Source organism: Xiphophorus couchianus, chromosome 18 (genome assembly GCF_001444195.1).
Source record: "Xiphophorus couchianus chromosome 18, X_couchianus-1.0, whole genome shotgun sequence".
Taxonomy (NCBI): domain Eukaryota; kingdom Metazoa; phylum Chordata; class Actinopteri; order Cyprinodontiformes; family Poeciliidae; genus Xiphophorus; species Xiphophorus couchianus.
In genome coordinates this window covers 22,830,888-22,853,231 of record NC_040245.1, presented here as the reverse complement: position 1 = coordinate 22,853,231, position 22,344 = coordinate 22,830,888, and the positions used below count along the sequence as shown (strand labels likewise).

At 40.7% G+C, this 22,344-nt stretch overlaps 1 protein-coding gene and 2 long non-coding RNA genes across 6 annotated transcripts; 2 read left to right on the top strand and 1 right to left on the bottom strand.

Annotated features, from left to right (window-relative positions):
• Positions 1-4,789: 4,789 nt before the first annotated feature.
• Positions 4,790-8,652, bottom strand: LOC114162081 (uncharacterized). The gene is made up of 3 exons (XR_003599133.1): positions 7,851-8,652; positions 5,724-5,880; positions 4,790-5,500 (listed from the first exon to the last, which is right to left on the bottom strand). It is a non-coding gene; the product is annotated as an uncharacterized LOC114162081 (long non-coding RNA).
• A 930-nt stretch (positions 8,653-9,582) lies between these two features.
• capn12 (calpain 12) lies at positions 9,583-22,287 on the top strand. Of its 4 annotated transcripts, none has more exons than XM_028045848.1 (23): positions 9,592-9,822; positions 9,897-10,105; positions 10,373-10,442; positions 11,047-11,165; positions 15,499-15,632; positions 15,768-15,939; positions 16,017-16,100; positions 17,286-17,371; positions 17,458-17,535; positions 17,604-17,776; positions 17,856-18,115; positions 18,201-18,212; positions 18,303-18,382; positions 18,935-19,057; positions 19,983-20,019; positions 20,091-20,162; positions 20,247-20,292; positions 20,535-20,596; positions 20,728-20,796; positions 20,881-20,959; positions 21,053-21,169; positions 21,694-21,746; positions 21,842-22,287. In XM_028045848.1, exons 1-23 carry the CDS (start codon positions 9,684-9,686, stop codon positions 21,866-21,868), a joined length of 2,301 nt encoding a protein of 766 aa, XP_027901649.1. In that variant the 5' UTR covers positions 9,592-9,683; the 3' UTR covers positions 21,869-22,287. The 4 variants fall into 4 exon arrangements, 3 of the variants coding, with proteins under 3 accessions (XP_027901650.1, XP_027901649.1, XP_027901651.1); XM_028045850.1 differs by having other exon boundaries at positions 9,712-9,818; XM_028045849.1 differs by lacking the exon at positions 21,053-21,169 and having other exon boundaries at positions 9,584-9,822.
• On the top strand, positions 11,173-14,199 carry LOC114162079 (uncharacterized). Its single transcript, XR_003599131.1, has 2 exons — positions 11,173-13,638; positions 13,727-14,199. It is a non-coding gene; the product is annotated as an uncharacterized LOC114162079 (long non-coding RNA).
• Positions 22,288-22,344: the final 57 nt, after the last annotated feature.

Genomic DNA, 22,344 nt, shown 5'->3' with positions numbered 1-22,344 from the left:
ATTAATTACAGTCTCATTATTCAGCTGGGCATGTTTTATGTCTGATGGAAATTATTCTCTCTGTTTGCATTTGATAACTGTAATCTGGCCTTTATGCTGCATCTCTGAACCTTAAACAGGACAATAAAGGGAAAGGATTCAAGCACCTTATTTGATATAAACTTGACTGAAACAAGTGCAACCAGTCAATGATGGAGGATTTAGGCTGAAAACAACAAAGGTTCCCTTTGAACGTTTCTGGACAAGAAAAGGTATTTGAATGTATTTCAAAATGGAGAGAAGGAGAGTCATTCTTATTTTATCTTACAAAATGTTAGCCTGAGAAAAACCAGACTCCTGTTCTACGCTTCGCTACGTACTGAGGTGCCGGACCCTTGGCTATTGAGAAATGATTTCTTCCTGGAGGCATGGAATCTTCTTCTTCTTGTGTTTTTGTTTTTGTCAGTTAGCAAGAAGACTGGAGGTGTGCATTAAAGGTGTGAACTCTGCTGAAGTCTTACATTTTATCCAATCACTAACGTTGACTACAGGCAGACTTCAATTGTAAAACAACACAGAAAATCCACATCATTGTTCACAATTTCTCCCTCTGGTCGCTGATTGGCCCCCGGTGAAATTCTACTGGAGAGAATTTGAGTTAATGGGAGAAAAATCAAGAGGAACACCGAAGAGAGATGAGAATCAAGTGGAATCGCGTAGGAAGGCAATGGCAAGGCTAATTCTGGCAGGTTATGGATTTGCGAAAGGTTGATTTTCTTCTGCAGAAAGGCTGCCGCTAAACATGCAATATGAGCAAGTGAGTTGCTCAGAAAATACAAAGCACGTTCACTAGCAAAATCCTCAGCAGTTGCAATCTTCCTTTTCCACAAAGGAAAAACCTCCAATAAAATCAGCATTAGAAACACGGAGCACCCACATCAAGTTCCGACTTAAAACTGATTGTTCCCTGAGCCATCTTCTTCTGCTTCTATATGAATAGTTATGAGGAACTGAAAGCTCTTCTAAGACCCAACCAGAAATTCAGATTAAGTATAAGATGATTAGCTCTGAAAATTCAACAACAAAGGGCCTGCATGAGCTGTGTGTTTGCTCTGCTATGGGCCAGGCCTGTGGCAATGAGAGGCTCTCACTTGTGTATGAGGCGATGGTGCTTTATCATGTAAAAAGCCAATTAACTGTGAGTTTTTAATTACATTTCTCATGGTATGCTGTGTGAAGCTTCCAGTCGTCTCTGCAGACCTTGCCCTGTTGTCGTCTTCTTCCTCCTCCTTCTTCCTCCTCTTCGGAATAGGCGAGGAGGAGGAAGAGGCCTGGGATTAAAGGAGGGCGAAAAACAAGGGGGGGAAAGATGCACTTGTGTTGCGGTCAGACAAACTGCAGGACTCGGCTCTTTATCCTCACACATTTCCCCGCAATTCCCACTTTCTCCCAGCCGTTCCTCCTCCCACGGTGACCGCAGTGTGAAACCTGAACCGAGGAATTAAGCTCGCTTTGTCTCGGCTTCATCCGCAGAACCTCAGCCTCACCGCCGATGGGGAGGGAGTCCGGGCAGGAATACTTAGTAGTGGGAGACAAGGACGAGCTCTGAGGTCACCGCAGTTTGTTCAGCGGTAAGAGCTGCTCACGCCACGGGGTCACTAAAACCAGGAAGGTAGAGCACAGCGCACCAGAATAGACTTTAAAATACCATCGTTAGTTTATAAATCACTGAATGGCTTATCAATGAAATACATTAGCGATCTGTTGGTGTTGTGTAAACATCCATTAACCAAGCATGGAGACGCAGCGTTCAGCTTCTGTTCTCCAAAATGTGGAACTTACAGAAAACTTGCAAAGACGCAGAAACACAGAGTTCCTTTAAATCAAGGCTAAAAACCCAGCTGTTTAGAGTTTGGCTTTTTGATTGAACTGAAGCTTCATTATCAAATACAACTGCAAACTGTATCAACACATACAATAACTGCTGCAATTCAGCTCTGCTCAGTGTACATTTACATCGCCATGTACCATCAGATATCGTCACAAAAAAAGCGACTCAATCCATTATAGAGGCAGATTCAAAGTCTACCTCTGATATGTTTGCACACCAGACTGATATGTGTGGTGTGCACTTGTTTTTTTGGGTGACCTTTTTCTGGGGTTAGAAAGTCTCAGAAATTCCTGCAGATTTCATAAAATCATTGACTTGCAGCAGTGGTTCCTGAATGGACAGTTGATTGAATTGTGTTATTGATTTTGGTACCAAGCATACATGTAGCGACAGTGGAGAGGAAAACTCCCCTATAACAGGACTACACCTCCAGCAGAACCTGGTTTGGGTTCTGATGTGAAGGTGTTTTTATGCTTACCAGAGTCCAGAGGTAGCAGCAGCTCCTTCAGTGGATTCATCTAAGGAGGTTCAGTAAGAAGATGCTTCTTCCTACTCCCTTTCAGACACGTTGACATGACTTATTTTGTTGTTTGACTATTTTGATTGTTGCTTACTTTTTTGTTTATTCCTTTATTTATATTTGTTTGTTTCTGTTGTCGTGTGATTAAAAATGCTAATGCTCCAGGATTTGCTTCACAAACACATCATGATGCAATTCTATGATGCTTAATGAAATTTTACATGTTCAAATAAAAATTATGTCATACAGTTTTACATTATTAAACATTTTTGAATTTTATAACTTGTATAACTTTCATATTTTGATACTCATTCTACTTAAATCATTATGAAGTGATTTAACGTAATTGTTTAAATTACTTGAATTTAAAAAAACACATTTATGCTCGTTTAACAGGTTATTAAGTGTAAATAAATTACAAACAAAAAATAAAACGTTAAAAGAACACCACCTGTCAGAAGCGTGTTGCTGGTTTTCCATCATGAACTTTCATTCATGGATGCAAATTGCTCTGATCTTAAACTCCATGACCTTCCTTGCGAACATGACACAAAGACTTTCCCAGGTTATCTCTCTCTTACACACCCCCCCACACACACACAGAGCAACAGAAATCCAAACAAAAACTCTCTTGGGTCAGTCAGTTGTCTTCCTCAGCCGGCCGACGGGGGGGCTGGTCTGTAAATGTTGGAAAACTGGATCCTGACCGTACAACACGTTGCTGCCCTCCCCTTTCGCTCCACACACCCACCCACACACACACACCCACTCAGAGTGCTGGGGTCAGAGGTGCATTCTTGACGGTGAGCATAGTAAGTTTGGGATGCAGAGTTCAGTCCTGTGACAGGTGAAAGGCCCGGGGGCAGGTGAACTCCATCACCTGCCCGACTAACCAACATCCTCCACATGCATCCTCAAAGCGTCACAACTCCAAAACTTCTGTCTTACTCTTCATGGTGCTTCATTTCAATGCTGCATTTCACCACTGAAACTGAACATTTATTAGTTACCTTGTCTTGGTTGAACGATTGTGCTGCAATCAAAATTAGTAAAGCAGCCTCTTAGAGAAGAACTTTCTTGCTGAACAAATAGTGATTTGTTACGCATGTAGGCCATAGATAACAACAACCAACACGATACAAGTATGAAGCCGTACTTCCGGTTAGAAATCAGGTAGTTCCTTTTTCTTTAGCTAGCTTAAACCTTACATTGATAAAATATGTCAGTTTCTTAAAGCAATAACCACCGAATGTTTCGAAAACCACCAGGACTCCCACATGTCAACCATAAACGAGGCTCACTGCAGTTATACCTGCAAATCATCTCTTAACAGTTTTGCACAATTGAAGCTGCGGTATGTAACTTTTCTAAGAATCTATGCTCTTTACCTAATTGTTAAAACTGTCACTATGTTGTGAGACACGTGATAATATGTGACAGATAATTTGTGAAAAAATTGAGCTCATCTAACAGGTCAGAAAACAACCAATCAGAGCCAGGAGGAGGTGTCTTAGCGCTGTCAATCGTCCTTGTGTACACACTTCTCTCACCCCTCCTCTTGCTCTTTGCTTCTCTACAGCTGGTTCACCACAACTTAGCCTTGCCACAAAGGCTAAGGCTAGTTAGCATGGCCACGGCGGGTAAACAGTTCCTGTAACGGTAAGTTGTTTCTCCGCCTTTAGCACATTTAGTAGCTCAGGGAGGAGCTTAATTTTTCTCATAGATTATCTGTCTCATGTTAAACCATCATAACATGGTGATAATTTTAACAGATATGCAAAAAAAACCCCACATTTTTAAAATAAAAGTTACCCCGCGTATACGCTCACTCGGTCACGTTGGATGAAGACTGTGTGAAAATCAAGTCTCAGTTGAATTTTGGCCTGGTCTTTATTGACCTTTCAGGAAGCAAAAATGGAAAATGAAAACGTAGATCAAAATATATACACAAATATATGTTACATGCAGCTGAGACGCTTGTTGCTCTCCAGGAATCCCTCCAACAGCGTGAGCGCATGTCTGATAGGAAACCACAATGGGTTATTTTTACTCACTGGGTAAAAATACTCAGCTCTTTCATTAGTGCATCTGTATGTATTTTGGTATTTTTTGTTTATTTGTTCATTTAGATGTTTGCAGAAACTGCTGACAGTGCCATTTGAGGCCCCAAAGGACTTAATGAAGAACTTTATTATTTGCTACAGAAGGTTTCCACTTTAATGAGTATTTTCTGTAAACTCAGAGCTCAACAGGAATATTATGAAAATGTATACGAAATGGTTACTATTGTTCCTTTATGTATTGGAGAGAATTTTCCAGTCTACCAAATTAAAAAACTTGACTACTTTGTTTGCTAAATGAGTGAATAAATGTTTAATTCATATACTGAGACAGAAGTATAAGAGTTTTCACGATCCAACACAAAAAAGAAGCAATATAAGAAATGCTCAAGAAATGGGAAATGATCGAATTCAAGTCCAATGAAATGGAGTAAAAGATCATAAAACAGAACATTCGTATTAAAAGTTAATTTTTTCCTTGCTGTTATTTGCGTGTGGTGTGGATTGCGGTGTTGCTGCTCAGTAATCAGGTTTCCATCCTCTGATTGTTCAGCTTGCTGCTGATGTGTGTGAGTGATACGGCAGAAAACGGGTCGGGACAAACAGGACAAAGCCGGTCAACTGGCGGGGAGGGAGAGCCGGGTCCGGGAGCGGGGGCCCGCTGGTGCCGAGGTCGTGGGATCAGAGCGGGTCACGGAGGTGTGGGAGTGTCTGCTCGGCCCTCTGACCTTTGTGACTGAGGCCGTCTATAATCCTGTCCTCAAAGAGGGAACGGGCATAATGGACAGCAGATGAATGGAGTTAAACGGCGACCATTAGGCGGATCTGTGTCGCTATTCTTCCAGTTTGTTTAGTCCAGGTCAGACATACCGCTTTGGTGAAATCGAGCGCATGATGAAGGGGTCTGGAGAGGACACTGGTTTGTACTGGAGCTGACCAGCCATCCCGGCTTACAGAGGGATAAATACGACGGTCATTGCCAAATGGCGCCTCCCTTCTGCTGTCCCAAACGCTGACAGACATTCACTCCCTTCCCCAGAAAAGTTAATCCTGCAAAACAACAATCATATCACATGAACTGATTTTGACATTTTACTTTCACTTTCAATCTAAAGGTTGTGCAATCACACATTTCTTGTCTCTTCTTACTCAAATAACGATTTCATAGATCTCAAACTGGAGTTTAAATATTATCCGCTCCTTGCAGAGTAATCCAGCCGTATTAAAAAAATAACTCCTCAATTTAGTACTAAGTCATGCCAAATTTCGTTACCTGCTTTTTGATGTCTTTCATTTTGTGGTGCCCCACAGTCTGTGCTGCCCTGGGTAGAAAGCCGTGCTGATCATATCGAGTACCGCTGAAGCTGCACTTTGGATCGTTTTAGTCCAGCCTCCAGCTCATAAGATGTCCTGACCCCGACTTCCTGTGACTATTTACAGAGCAAAAGGACTGATGAGTACTCTGACAATGGGCTGGTTTGTCCAAAACACTTGATTACTGTCTTTTCATTTGTTGAAATTAGTTATAAACAGTTATGAGTATTTAAAAACTGCTGCGTATACATTAGAAGATGATATTCTGCAAATGTCTGACCTATCCATGTGTGAATATTGCTTTCTTGCTCTCTTTGTGTAAACTGTCAGGTAAATTAGTCGCTCCGTTTTTTAACGACAGGTACATCTCAGTAAATACTGTAGTTTTCTGAGTACACCTAGATAAAGGGACATTTTAAAGCAATGGTAAAACAGGATTTGGACTCAATTCATGGTATGTCATCGAAACAAAAGAAACAAAGTAAAATTCCTACCTAGTGGCATTGCAGAATTGATTGATAGGTCGCAGTTTTAACCCACATTTCAGTCAAAGAAATAGTCCCTGTAGAGGGAACGTTGGAGGAAAGTTGGCAACTCTGATCTCAAAATCTAACGTAGAAAAGAGCAGCTTATCTAAAGTTGTGATAATTTTTAATCGATCGAGTGTTTTCACAACTAAAGTGAAAATGTTTTCACATTGTTTGAAGCGTTGTAAGGTAGTTAGCCTGGTCCGTTTTCAAATTCGACTGGTTCTGCAGTGTGGAACTGGAACGTGATTCAGCTGGTTTTGATTTTGTTGTCAGATAAAAGCAGGAAGTGTCTCCACTGTACTTTTCTTTGGAGAAGTTTATCATAAATCAAAGTTAAATGTGACTCAACTGCTCATCTTCTTGGTTGCTGGTTCTAATAAACTTTATGTCTAATTTGATTCTTTCTTGTTTACCTTGCAGAATGTCACCCACAGAAACAGCTAGTTTGAGAACCTTGGCTGTAAGTGGTGTATTAGGAAGCAGAGTTGGTGCAGTGGATCAAAAGCAAGGTCACAAATGTTATTATTTGTGAAACAAATTATGTATTTTATTAAGCACATAGTTCTGCTTTTGTTTTGCTTTGCTTCCAAGGTGTCTGATTTTTAAAAGTCTTTTAAAGCGAGTTTTGATCAGAAGTTGTCCTGTTTAGACTCTGGTTGCTTTTTCTAATTAGTCCAGCATATGTGACTATTTGAGATATTCATTCTTGTTTTTAACTGTGACCTATGAACCTTTTAGGCAGGAGAGTTTCCTGAACTCAACATAAAAACCAGCTTAACTCACTGGAAATCAGTTGACTCTGCCGGGTTTCCTTAGAAAACATTTTAGCCAGTTTGAACTTGACAGCATTGGTTGACGGTGATCAATTGGCACGTCTGTAATTCAATTGGATTGATTTGACCTTGTGAATTGACTCGATGTAAATAAACAGAACTGAATTGTGTATAATACTTTACTGTGAGTGGATCCTTATGTTGCAGGATGTCATAACAAAGACACAATATGTTTCCTTTACTTTGTGAATGGAAGACAAATAGGAGAGAAAACAGGGTTTGACTCACAGAAAACAATATTTCAGCACCAGCAGAGTGATTCCCAAATTACATTTAGCTGAAAATGTGTAGTACAGTGATGAACTACAGTAGGGTACAGTGCGTCTGTAGGTGTGCACTTCTTTTTTGCTTCTTTGCTTTGGCACAAAGGCTATATATTCTGTATAGTTTTTTAAAGGCCTGATACATTTTCTCTTAGCGTTAAGAAAACGTAGGTCAGTTTTAGCTAAAAAATGGATAATAGTGTTACAATTTCATCCTTTAATACATTCATACGGCACACATTTCTACAATGGCACATTTATATTCCAACCAAGAGAAAACATTTGATGAAAAGTTGGTGCTGTGTAGCTTTTCGACGGCAGTGCAAATAGGGGAGGGGGTGAATCTGTTTATGATATTTGTCTTGTATTTAATTTTGTTTTTAAATCAGATATTCAATAATTCAACAGCGACAGTAAAAGTACCGCGTTACACTGGTTTACAGAAACCTAATCATGTCACCATTAGCTGCCACATGGTGCGGGTCCTGCCGGTGGAGAAGATCGCCCCCTGCTGATTGTTTTATGGAACTGCAACATGTTTTGTTTATTTGGTCTCCGATAGAGAAACTTACAGAGGAGAGAAGAGGACAAAAAAAAGTGTACTCGAATCAGAATAGCTCTACTTCAACATACTTTTACTGGAGTAAAAGTAAAAAGTAGCCGTCCAAGAAACTAAACTACTCAAGTGTTAGCAAAAACTATTTGGTAAAAAGAAGACTCAAGTACTGATATCTGATTTGATATTTGGAATATTGTCATCAGAAAGACAAAAATACAAAGCTGTGTACAAATCATGGTATTTTATAGACCAAAATGAAAATAATAAGATGAGTAAATCTAATTAGTTACTACTCACCTCTAGAAATGTCCTTAGATCTTTTAAAGCTGCTGAAATTTTACATCCATATGACCTGAAGTCCAGATGCAAATGAAATTAAATATAAAATCAAACTTCATCCTGGGGGGAAATAATCAAACATGGTGTGATTTTAATAAGCAGATTAATGTGAGTAAAGTTGGAGAGTTTCCTCAGAGTGAAAGGCTGATTTACGTCCTTCCGTACAAACGGGTTTAATCTCAGAAATCTTTGATGCTTTAGCTAAAACAATGTGGACATAACCTTGTCATCTTTTTTAGAACAGCTGGTGGGATACAGAAGGTAAAATAATCCTTGCTAAAGAGCTCTGTCAGTGACAGACTGCTGCATCCTAAATGCACAAAGGAGCGTTATCGCAGATCCTTCCTCCCAGCAGTGGTTAACCATCACAGCTCTCAGTGAAAACAATCCATGCTGGTATTTGTACTGTTATTTGCTCAAGTTTTAGTCATTTCAAGTACCATTTCAACTCGTCTCGATCACCTCTGATTTTCAGTACAGTTGTTATTTTTCATATATTGTAAATTGTCAGATTTTTAATGGACAAATGCAAATTCAGATTATGTACATTAAAAAAAAAGTTATTCTACTCAGTTGCACATCCCTTGGAGGAGAGAACGACATTTCTGATAAGTCGTTCCGAAATGGACAATATGTCATCATATTCTCCTTAATGTGCACAATACCATTATTACTGTTCTTAATCCTGTTCTTTGCTTTTTTTTTCTGTTCTATTCTCTCCTGTGTTGTGTAAGGTCAATATGGTTTTCACATTCATCACTGAATGATGCCACTTTCTACCGACATGAGGCTGCATTACTTTTTTTTCTTCACCTCTCTTAACATCCTGAGCAGACAATTATTCCCTTTGGCATCACAACCAAACAACTGGTTTGTATGTAGATGTCACCTAATGATTGTTTTGGAACCCCAAGATGACGCTCTGCTCCAGTTTTCCATGACACATCCTCTCATCTTTCCGCTTTTGAAGAGAACATGTCACCTCTTATTTCGCCCCAGGGGAAACGAGAAGCGATGGATCACAAACACGCATCTAATTACCCTAGAAAGTGAAGTATGAAATAAAAACAGCAAATTTAATGTGTAGCTTGCTGTTTCTCTGTCCAGGGAATACTCAAGTAAAGTTTTTTTTATTGTTATTTCTATGTGTGGGTGTGGCGTTCGAGCTGCAAGGATCAGATTTTAAACATGAAAAAACAGGTATCTGTATTTTCTGGGAATCTGGGTGTAGATTATCACACAGAAACACCCTGAGCTGGATCTACCTGGAGATGATAATACACAGAAACAAGAAGAAGAAAAAAAAAAGCTGAGTTGAGGAGAAAGCTGGAAGAAGTGCCTTTTAACAGTAGGACCGCTGTTTTTACACTCTTCTTCCTGTCCGCTCAGGTGCTGATGGATGTCAAATTAGAAAGATCAAAGCCCTCGTTGGCACCGAGTCATTACTGGGACTCCAGCTCCTCTGGGGCCCCGGGGCCTCTGCATTCCTTTCTGGTCTGGACCGAGCCGGGGAGGCGCTCCTTGGATCCGGTGGGTGTGTGCTTCTCTTTAAATGCCAGCTGCTCTCAGTTTGCATCTATCACCAGTTGCGTTTCCCTCCTCCTGCAGGCAACATGGCTTCTGACGGCGCTGCGGCCCCTCTCGGCTCCATCGACAATCCGGCGAAGTTCCAGAACCAGGACTTCGACGCTCTGCTGCAGGAGTGTCTGAAGGATAAAAAGCTGTTTGCAGATCCCACTTTTCCTGCTGAGCAGAAGTCCATCGGGATGCCCAAAGATCCAAATCCAGCGAAGGAGATCAAATGGAAGCGACCCAAGGTGTGACAGTCATAAATTGTCTTATATTTTTAACAAATTAACAAATTATTTTTAACAAATGAACCCCAAATGAGAGTGTATCTCTAATGTTTTGCCAAGATCTTTTCACATTTAAAAAACCTTGCCCAAATTTGTCAGCTAAATTTGGTATAATATTTTTCTCCAAAATCTCTACTTATCTCCCCGAATCTGTACTTTTGCATTTTTTAAAGTCTGTCTTGACTTCTTACTAAGTCATTCTCAGTTGCTGTTGCTGTTTTTCTTAAGGAAATCAGTGCAGATGCCTTGTTTGTGGAGGACACCATTGGGACGACAGATATCTGTCAGGGCCAACTGGGTAAGAGAACCAATCACAATGGATTTCTTATAAACTAGCGTTGCATAATTCCACGGAGGATTTAAATCCGTGAATTATGTGTTTCAAACAGTCAGACAGTTTGAGAACATGCAGCTTGCTCGTATTGGCAAAGAAGGAGGCAGAAGTATTTATTGGACTGGACCAGTCCTTTCTGTGATTTTACTAGGCCTGTTTTCTATAAACAATTAATAATAATAAAAGTGTTTTCTGCACAACATCAAATTGTCTCCATTCATGGGATTTGTGGAATGACGAGTTTGGTCTCCAGACATGTGTAAATATGTATAAAGACAGATCAATCACCTCCTGCAGCCTCTTCTCCAAACATGTGGTTTTCTTTAAAACTTGCAAAACCAGGATGTGTTTTCCGAGAGGCGCGCAGATGCAGACGGTTCCTGCAGCACCTCTGGCAACAGAGCAGATGTTTGCTTTCAGGGAGGAATGTGGCTTTTTGTTGCAGGACAGTGGGACATACAGCATGCAAAACCTAAAATATAAAAACATGCAATCACTTTAGACTAATCCCAGAAGTCCAAAGATGTCATTGCTTCATACCGGACTGTGCGTTTGTTTTATTCACCAGGTGACTGCTGGCTGCTGGCTGCCCTCTCCTCGCTCACCGTCCATTCGAAGCTCTTTGCTAAGGTGGTTCCCCCCAACCAGAGCCTGTCGGATTCGTACGCAGGGATCTTCCATTTCAGGGTGAGTGAAGACTCACACCCCGACCTCCATCTTTAATCGCCTCCTGCTTTGGCTTTGCTCGTCCTCAGCTTCAAACCCAGCGTCGGTAACAAACAGGTCAGATTTAAGAGAAATGAACCGAACCACTCGGAAGGAAAATTATAAAATCAATCACCAAAGATTTTATTACTATTACAAAACTATACTACTACTCAGAGTGCAGTAGTAGCTTTATAAATAAATATAAATGACTACTCCGTCTAGTTATTCATCTCAATAATAATAATAATTATCATTGACATGCACAAAAAAACACTAAACATAATAATAATCATATTAATAATAACAATGTATGTTTGATTACTTTTAATATCTACTACTTCTATTACAAAGGTAACTTATACTTCTATTTACTTAAACTATAACTACTAATGCAACTTCTACTACCACTACTTCTACTTCTACTACTACTACTATAATAATAATAATAACAAAAATAATAATAATAATAATAAAACCACTATGGCAATTTAATTTTAGAGCATGTGCAACACATTCAGTTCAAGTTCATTAATGAAACATAATGAACTTACAACATTATCACAATTCTTAAGCAGTGATCAGCAAATTGTTTAACTTTTAATTAAAGGCAACAACACTAACACATAGAGTTGATGACAGCAGTTTTATTAAACATCATCCTGAATTTAGGGGCAGCATAAAGAACAGAAACAAAACATAAGTCAAGAAATAATTAGATTTACTTTCAAAAGTTTAACTGATTTAGTGGAAAAGGAATCTCTCTAGATGGTTTTACTGTCAGACCCTTGAGTTACACTAGAAACACATTTAGCCATGAAAAGAGACAAATTAATTACAGTTCACTATTGATCATCATCAGTTTGCACAATTGTACAACTACAATGCACATACCTACCTGAGCCCATTCAAACAGCATCGTCCACAATTATCAGCGTCACCGGATATCAAAAATAAGATTTAAACTGGAATTCAAAAATAACATCTGAAGAGCCGTTTTTTACTTTGAAGATCAAAATCAAAATATCATTTACTGTCCCTGGTGGAAAAAATCTATGTCTCCCACGACCACAGGTGGATAAAATCCAGCACCTTGCAGACGGCTTCAACAAATATTTGTTAACGTGTCAAATGCACAAAGAACAGAGCATAACAATTAATTAGAAACAAAATGCAAATAGATGAAACTATATGACATCACTGTTAAAACAATAAAGAACTCAAGAAAACTTAAATAAACAACAACAAAAATGGTCAAAACACATTCACCTGCCCTCTGACCTCAACCCAGAGTGTTGGCGTTCTCGTCCAACATCAGTGTCTGACCTCACTGATACTCCTCTGAAAGAATGGTCAACATTTCTCTTGAAGATTGTGGAAAATATTCCAGGACGAGTTTAAGCTGTAAAAGTGAGGTCTGGTATGAAATCCTACAGATTAAGAAGGAAATGTTTCTCATGTTCAGACCTGTGTAAAGGCAAATGATTGAATTACTTGGCAGTAAAGTTAATGTATGGTTTCTTAAATATGTAAAAAAAAAAAGTACATATTTTTTTTCTAAATATGTAAAAATATTTAGAAATTTTTTTATGCTAATGAATACTTTAAAAACCTGAAACTGAATTTCTCACGACCTATGAAGTTTAAATCACCTTTCTGAAACTTAATGCAACTTAAGTAATTCAGAGTATGAACATGAAAACATGAAATACCTGACATCCCAATGAAACTGGTGTGTAAACCAATGTTTTTGTTCCCTTTGAAGTGATTTGCATCACCAGTTCTTGAATTTTCTTAGATTGGGCAGAAAAAGAGTAAAAAGCAACCATAACGTTCAGCATCGATCAATAGTTTAAGCTATATGAGATAGTTTAGCTCCACGGAAACAAAATATAAACAATCAAAGATGAGTTAATATTTTTACACGGTATCAGCACACTGTTTATTCATAAACAACTACCGTTGATTTATGAACAACATAAATCAGCTGTTTGCTTCAGGTAACAGATTCTTTCAATTTATTAACATTTTTATCAGATTTGGCTCCATAACTTCAGAGAAGCGTAATGCGACGTCTGCTCATTTGGCTGCTGACACTTCGAGCCAAACAGCAGCTTTGAACAGGTACCAGCTAATCTGGGAGCGATCGCTCCATCAGAGAAAAGCATAAACCCATATCTCCATCAGCTCATTAGACATTGTGATTAAAATCAACATTCTCAGGCTCCGACCCGCTCAGATCAATACGATTAATCTCGGCAGACATCTCGCGTTCACAACAACAAGCAGACGATCGGGCGATGATTTCGCCCCGGAGCTTTGGACCTTCAGAGGGGAGAATGTGGCGTGACTGAACAAGCAGGGCAGGGGCTCGTTTCACCCGCAGAGAGCAGCCTGGACGTGCACAGAGGGGCTCCTCCTGGGACAAATCCACTCACACACACGCACTTTACAGGTGTGTGTCTGTTACTCCAGAGGACTTGCAGAAAGTCCCCGGAAATGTATTCTAATGCGAATCTCACTGCTACTGCTGTTTTATTCAGACACAGTGACTTGCCAACAGAGTTGCCCTCAGAGTTTTATCATCCAAACAGGTTTATGTCCCAACAGTGTGAGTTACACCATGCAGGGCCACACACAGCAGCAGTCACTGAAGACCAGTCCAGGCCTGCTCTGAGCTACTCCCAGAAACCCAGCTAGCACCATGACACACAAAATGTCACAAACAATGCAGCCAGGAAAATTTCAGAAAGCTCTACCAAAAGATGTATTTTGTTTTTATGTGCAGAATGGTGTCAGAATGACGCCAGCCGGTGACCAGGAACCTTTAGGCCAAGAATGTCTTATTTATCATTTGTAGTAAATTTTGATTTGGATCCAGATTAAAAAATACGACACTAATAAAACCACCAACTGAATCCACTGAGTCAGGATGACTTTCCCCAGACACTGAACGCCTCACTGGTGCACCTGCAAAAACAAAACAATTTAGACCCCAACATTTGTAAAAAAAAAAAACAACAGAAAACAAAAAAAACCCATCTCTTGTACCTGGACCATGAGCCCAGGTACTCCACAAGGCCGCGTGCTCAGCCCACTCATATTGTACAGAAGCGGCACAAAGACAGGAGGTAAAATCATGAAGGAACCCAGCTGCCGAGGTTTTTCAGAAACACTTCCTGCCCGTCCGTAGTGAGTCAGGTTAAAAGACATCATAAAACTGTCACTGAACGCCTGCTCTGAACTCTAGACGTGACTCCAGCTCACAAACATTTTCCTTTCTGGTCACAGGTCAAACCTCAGGTTCAAAACTTTCAATTTTGCACTTGATCAAAAATCTCACATCATTTAGGCATTAAGTTAGCTATATTTAATTTGATTAGTTTTATTAATCCTTCTTTCAACATACAACACAATCCACAGATCTTGTCTAAAACATTAATATGTAAAGCACCCATCTGTTTGCAGTTTAATGTTTTTGATTTTTATTGGATATGTAATTTGTTTTTACTCTGAAGCCTTTATTTTCTTAACAAATAAATAATAAACATGTATGCTTATTATACTTATATTTGCCATTATTACCACAATGAATCAGTCAAGTTTATTTATATAGAACATTTCAGCAACAAGGCAGTCCACAGTGCTTGACATCATAAAAATACAAAAATACAAAGTCATAGAAAACATTGCACAGTAACAATCATTACATTTTGATGAGTGCAATGTAACAGCATAATGCTGTGGTGATTTTATTTATCTATATATATATTTTAGAAATGGCAGGGAAGCTGATCAGACCAGATGGGAAGATGTACAGTACAGACCAAAAGTTTGGACACAACTGTGTGTCCAAACGTTTGGTCTGTACTCAATACAAACCAAAAGTTTGGACACACTTTCTCATAGAATTCAATGAGAAGGTGTGTCCAAACTTTTGGTCTGTATTGTACAAATACAGAGCGACTGGGAAAACTGCCTTAAAACTGTTTTACTCTTTTCAGACATACTTTAACCCAAAAAGAAGTCGGTTAGCCTTTGCAAAATGCAAATTCAGAGTAAATGTCAGAGCTTTTCTACAAGCAGTATGATTCAGCAACTTTGTTTCTCTCAGATATTTGAATGAAAACAAAAAAAACATGAAGTGAAGAGGTGTCCTTCTCTGACAGATTTCTAACCAATGGACTTTTTAAATGTGTAAAAATATTGCGGTACAAATTGGGGCTTTGAACACAAAGTTCACGCTCTGCGTAATTCCTCCTGACTCATCACATCCAGTCTTCCCCTCCTCTCCTCTCTCTCTCTCTCTGTGCAGTTCTGGCAGTATGGTGAGTGGGTGGAGGTGGTTGTGGATGACAGGCTGCCAGTGCGCGAAGGCCGTCTGCTCTTCAGCTACTCTCGCACCCGCAACGAGTTTTGGAGCGCCCTGGTGGAGAAGGCCTATGCCAAGTCAGTTGCCACTAGCAGCATATGTTCCTGTGCTGTAATGACTGTGATCACCCACACACTCAGTGTATGTGTGTGTGTCCCTTCATCGGTCAAACTCTCAGCCGGTGCAGATGAACGCCTCACCTTCTGTTGCAGGTTGGTGGGGTCCTACGGGAGCCTGAAGGGTGGCAACATCTCGGAGGGCATGGAGGACTTCACGGGAGGCATCGCGTACTCTCTTCCTGTCGCGTCCCGCACCCCTCCGGTCCTCTGGAGGATCCTGACCGCCTCTCTGTCCAGAGGCAGCCTGCTCAGCTGCTTCATCCAGGTACTCCGAGCGTTTGACGCCACGCCGCTGGAAGTCGAGACGTTTCCCCGCTGAGAAGCTTTTATCTCCCTTAACAGGCCTCGAGCTACGCCGAGGTCGGTAAGGTGACGGCGGACGGGCTGGTAAAGGGCCACGCCTACGCCATCACGGACACAAACAAGGTCAGGAAAACCAAGGAGTCAGGCTGCCGTCTGGGTTTACTTCTACACAGTTTTCACATTTCTAAAAGTCCTCTTTCAATCGTCTGACTTTGTACTGATTGAAATATTCATTCTGAACCGAAATGTTTAAATTGTGAAACTAAAACGACAGAACTTTTAACATGTTAACACATTTTCAAAATGAAAGAATATACAGTCATATCAGATAAATTATAATATTATAAGAAGGTTAATTAATTTCAGTAAATCCTTCGACTGAATGATGGACATTAATTACACACAGACTGATGTTTCCAAGCTCTTATTTCTGTTAAAAAAGATTTATTTTCACTCAGCTAATGAATACATGAAGTTTAATTTTAATTTTATTTTATTTTACATCGGACCAATAAAACAAGAAATAATGCAAAATTTGAGTTTCAATACGGCAACAGTATCTTTCCACATTTGTAAAAAAAAACTGACAAAAACATGGAACGATAAAATAAATAATTGCTTATATTAAAGTCTGTTTTTAGATATTCTGATTATAAGACACATTTACCACTGAGCGAACATGACCTTTTCCTATTTATCTGTGAATTGCACTTTATATGATGATGCTCAACAGGAACTTCAGTTTAAATTTGTTTCCGTCATTCAATTGCAATCATCTTAACCTGAATTCTGGTTGTCCCACGCCCTCAAAGCTCATTTTATTTTTATTTTTATTTTTTCATCATTGACGTGACTTCTCAAAACATTGCAAAAATACAAAACCTTTTTTTTCTAGTTTCTAGAGCAAATATCTTAGAACTAACTCACAAGTAACTTTTTATCAAGATATAGGAGCTTTTTCTAAGTACATAATTCCTTAACATTGAAGAAAAAGTAATAGCTCCACATGTAGATGATTCCTTTTATTAAAAGGGGAAAATGTCTTGTTTTAAGTGAAACTATGTCCTATAAGTGAATGACATAGTTCCAAATATGTCATTGGATCTAGTACTTTTTTTAAAATCAATACTAAGGAATTAATTACTTAAAGCTCCTATATGTTACTGAAAAGTTACCTTTTCCGTCTTATTTCAAGTGTACTGAGATATCTGAACTAGAAACTAGACATAAAGATCAAGTAAGAATTTGTGTTTTTGCAGTGAAGCGTTTAGATTTCATTTATTCCTCCTTGTCCTGTTAATGTTTTAGGTAGCAAAAGGACCGGAGGAGGTTCTGCTGCTGAAGCTGAGGAACCCGTGGGGTTTTGTTGAGTTTTGCGGCTCCTGGAGTGACAAGTGAGCAAGAGACAAATCAGAGAGGAGCAGATTGCTGGATGTTTGCACAGCCCGAGTTTCTCGTCTGCATGCGTTCATCACTGCAGGTGCAAGGAGTGGGCGGACACGGAGCAGTCGGAAAAGCAGCGGATCAAGCTCAAACTGGAAGAAGACGGGGAGTTCTGGTATGGAGGATAGACTAAACTCTAACCCGTGGGAGCGGCAGGTGACCCGGTTGTAACTCCTGTTTCAGGATCAGCGCCGGTGACTTCAGCGCAATGTTTAACGTCGTGGAGCTCTGCAGTGTGAGTCCAGAGTCTCTGGAGGACGGAGACACATCCACCGGCCAGTCCACCTGGACCATCAGCGAACACAAAGGCTCCTGGGTGTCAGGAAGCTCTGCTGGCGGCAGCCGCAAATACAACAGTACGTCTGGTCTGGTCTCGGCCTTCATCCGTTCACACCCACCGCAGCTCTGCTGCTTTTCTCTTTCAATTTGCACCAGAGTCCTTCTGGAAGAACCCCCAGTTCGAGTTGGTGCTCAGAGAGCAGGACCAGGAAGACGAGGACGAGGAAGAGGAGGACGACAATGACGGCGAGGAGGATGAGATCGACAAGGGCGAGGAGGTTCTGAAAGAGAAGAACAAAGCCAAGACGCAGAAGCAGAAGAAGAAGCACTGCACGGTGCTGGTGGAGCTGCTGCAGAGAAACCGCCGGCAGAACGACAAGATCAACTTCCTGTACATCGCTTTCCACGTCTACAAGGTCAGAACTAAACGAGTGCGTCACATCCAGGACATCCAAGCTCATGTTGTCCCGTAAACTCATCTGTTACCGTTCTTTTTCTCAGGTTCCTCCTGAGGTAAGTTATAAACAATCTGCTTTACGTAAGATTCAGGTCATTTCATATTTCCATAAAGTTTTAATTGTACTTGTCTGTTTCTTTCCGTAGCTGCAAGGTGCCTGCCTGGATCGCAACTTCTTCATGAACACCCGTCCGGTGGGTCGTTCTGGGACATACAAGGCCCAAAGGTGAGAGTGTTTTCCTTTAGTCTGAAAATCTGGAGCAGATTTACCTTTATTGAAACTTCAATGAACAAAAGCAAGGAGAAAAGACTTTTCCTATATCACAACCTCTACACACTAAATTAAGGTAATCTGACAGAAATCTTTTGTTGACTACCACAGTTTTAACACGTTTGTACCTGAACACATTTCTTCATCAGAGCACCCGACTGGAAACCAGGTGTGGCCCTGGACACACCTGGGGAGGCCAATCAAGGGTTTCATTAGTTGCACCGGGTCTGAGAACAATCTCATATAAGATTGTTACATCCTAGAAAATGTGTCTAAATCAAAAGAAAAGTAATCTAAAAAGTTTGAAGTAGAGATCATTGGCTTGCATGAGCAAGAAAAAAAAACTGGACACTGCTAGAAGCTTTTTAAAGTTTTCTGATGACCTTTCTCTAAACATTTGCTGCTCCTTTAAACTAATTCTGGCTGACTTAAGATTTTTACACCATACTCTGAACTGTTCATAAAATGCCTCTTGATTTTGGATCTGGAACCAACTTTCCTCCACAGGGGCATCTGGAGGAAGCTGCGTCTGGATCCGGGTCACTATGTCATCGTCGGATCCACTTATCGGCCCAACCAGCCGGGAGAGTTCTTCATTCGCATTTTCTCCAAAACAAGAAACACTCTTGGGTGAGCTGAAGGATCTTTTTGTTTTGTTTTGGGTTTTTTTGTCTGTCCTTTGTGCTGTCCTGTAAACAACTGGACATCTATCCAGGATGTACCTATTGGTTATAGGAGAATCCTTGCAAATATTCTGCTAGGGTTACTTTGGACAGATTCTCTTGTAAGCTAAAGCTCTCAATGAGCTTTATATGTCTCATAAGGCTTGGTAACTCAAAACAACTTCACAGCCGACTCTAGACTCGGTGCCTTTATTATAAACCACCTTAGATTATGGGATTTATTATCGGAAGTGTGCATTAAACTACAACATGTGTTCAGGACTTAAATTATAACACCTTACTGACTGTCAGCCATTTCTGTTTAAGTAAAACAGCTGTGAATTAACAGAGAATGAAGAAGCTGCAAGATATTTGGCAGAAAAGACAGAGCAGCTAGCTTGTAGCCAGAGTTTTGTTTTATGACAAAACTCTGGGGAAAGCACAGAGTTTTCCCCAGAGAAAGCACCAGCTTCTCAAGGGGAAGCACCAGCTTCTCAAGAAAAACTTGTTCTAGAAAATCATGTAAGGATAGGCGAACCCCTATGAAAACGTGTAATACAAGCACTTTAGTTTACACAAAGTGCTTGGCAGGTAAAAATTTGACCCGAAAGCGATTTGACACTTTACTTGAGCGACTTGAACTCTTCCACCTTTGTTTCCGTCAATGTCATAAAGTTGGTCACACAACCCAGCTGGGACAGTAGCGACTTGGACACGCCATGAAGCTCTGATCGGCCAGAGGACCATCAGCGACGACACGGTTCATTGAACAAGATAGAGCCAAATTAACCTGTCGGGCTCTTGCACAAAATCTTGCAGTGTTAAGTGGGCTTCAAATAAAGAACGGCTTTAAAGAGATTCACTGGAAATTTGCTGTTTTCCTTCATGTCCAGGGTTCAGGACTTCACCTGCTCCTCTGACTACCTACCAGTGAGTTTACACACACTCGGCTTCAAGAGATTCCTCCTGACCGATTGGGTTAAACTGTGCCTGTCACTCAGGTTATGGCTGCTCCTCTCGTCCCGGAGGACCAAACCAAAGTTGAGAAGACTTTTGATGAGAAGGCCGGCCCAGTAAGGGTTACTCCCCTTCGTGACCTCAGCAATATATTACAAAAATTTTGGATTTTACTGTGATTTTTGTTTTTCCTTCTGCAGGATGACAGACTGAACGCTCAAGAGATCATGGAACTGATCAACTCAGGTTTGATCTGTGATTTAATGCGACGCTCTCATCGTCGGCAAAGGACGCTGCTGTAGTTCTTTTTAGCCACTAGATGGCGCCAAAGCAGCAATATGACATGAAGAGTGGAATCAGAGGTCATCCGTCTAGACGGTGGCTTGTTGCTATAGTGAGGCAAAAATAAACTTATCTTGGTTTGTGAATGTGAAGTATAGACACTTGTCGTCTTTCACCACTGTCCCGTCTTTCTGTCCTAAAAACAGTGTTTGACAAAAGTTGCCATCTGCCTCTGGAGACGTGCAGACAGATCATCTTCGGAGAGGATGTATCCTTTTGTCCTCCACTCACTCTTCCTGTCTTTTTGTATTCCTGTGCCACTGATGGCTCACTCAGCCGCACAAACTGTCTCTGTCCTCATAACTTCACCTCCTGCTGTCGTCTTAACGCCGTCGGCAGACCGAGGGGCGCGCCACTCTCAGCCGTGAGCAAGCAGAGACCGTGCTGGCCGACCTGCTCGCTCTGCAGGTGAAGCTCACACCTGAAGGGTCATTACTTAAGCAGGACAAAGAAGGTGGTGGTTCTGTCCCTAATGCTTCTTTTCCTCTTCAGTCCGTCTTTGTTCAGTTCGATGAGGACTCTTCTGGAAGCATCAGCCCCTTCGAGCTCAGCTTGGCACTAGAAGCCGTCGGTATGAACGGGAACGCCAAACGACAACAACACGCACCCCAACACGCAGACTGCTGCTGCCTTTGCACCTCTTCTTGTCCTTTTTGTTTGCCAGGAATGACGTGTGACGGCAAAGTAGTCCAGCTCCTTTCTGAGCGCTTTGTGGGCGGAGAGCCTCACCTGTCCTTCCATGGCTTCGTCTCCTGTGTCTCCAGGCTGCGCAAACTCTTTGGTAACTCACACCTGGTTAATAATAAGTAGAATAGATCTCACGCAAACTAATAAATGCTGCTCTTTGACTATTCAAGGCTGGAATGCGCCGCTTGGTCTTGTTGGAGACTTTTCCTTGACACAACTTTGCCCAAAACATCCTTGCAAATGTAAAACAGACCCTAGCAGATCCTACCTACCAGGGTTTGTTTCCTGGGTAAATTTCTCCCCTGGTAACTTAATTTAAACCTTTTAAACACAAAGTAAAATTGAAAACAGAGGAGGGAAGAAATGGGCCTCGGAGAATCGGGTTAGTACCTGGAAAATATCCCTGTAGTTGGAACATACCTCAGATCATTTCTGTTTTCCTTAAGCACTCGCTGTCAATTATTTTCTGAGCTGTTAATTACAGTTTAGTGTTTTACCTGGAACATTTAATTTGTGCTCTTGAGATAATTAGCATGTGCATGATTTTCTTTTTGTGTGTGTGTGTCGTCTTTCTGAGAAGACGCAACAAGCAGTGATATGTTCCTCCCTTGTCCTCAGCTCTGTTTGAGGTCGAGACGAGCCCAGAGGTGAAAGACAGAGGCATCAACTCTGTGAGTAGAGAAATGTTTTCCTCGTATCACGAGTTCACACTGACCGGTGAGATCTGACCAGGACCTTTCTGCTTTCTGCTCTCCTTTTTGCTCAGTGGCTGCTTCGGTTTCTGGCTCTGTAAAGGAGCAGCATGAAGATGAGCTACAGATGGAGCGAGACGAGCCGCCAGTGGGATAAAATAACAAAAATGTAACGTGTTCTACAAGAAAAGCTCTTTTCGTTTAAGTTTTCTTGTTCTTGTATCAACAACTTGAATAGTGGTTAAATATTTCTGAATGGTTCTTTAGAAATTATTTTCTTAATTAAAAAAAAAATAGACTGCTTCAAGCTTTCACTTTCATATTCAAACTTTTTGTTTTTTATTTAGCTGACTAAATATAACCCAGTGTTTTTTTTCTTCCAAGTTTTGAACCGACTTAGATTAAAGTTTTCATGATTTTTGCCAGTTAAACTTGATGCATCCTTTTTATATTTGTTATGACTTTCTGCCCATATCTAAATAAAATTAGGAAAGGTCTTCCACTCTTCCTTTAAAACCGATACAGCTCCTCCTGCTACCGTGGAAACCTCTTTATTTCTCTGTTTTTATTCCCTGGA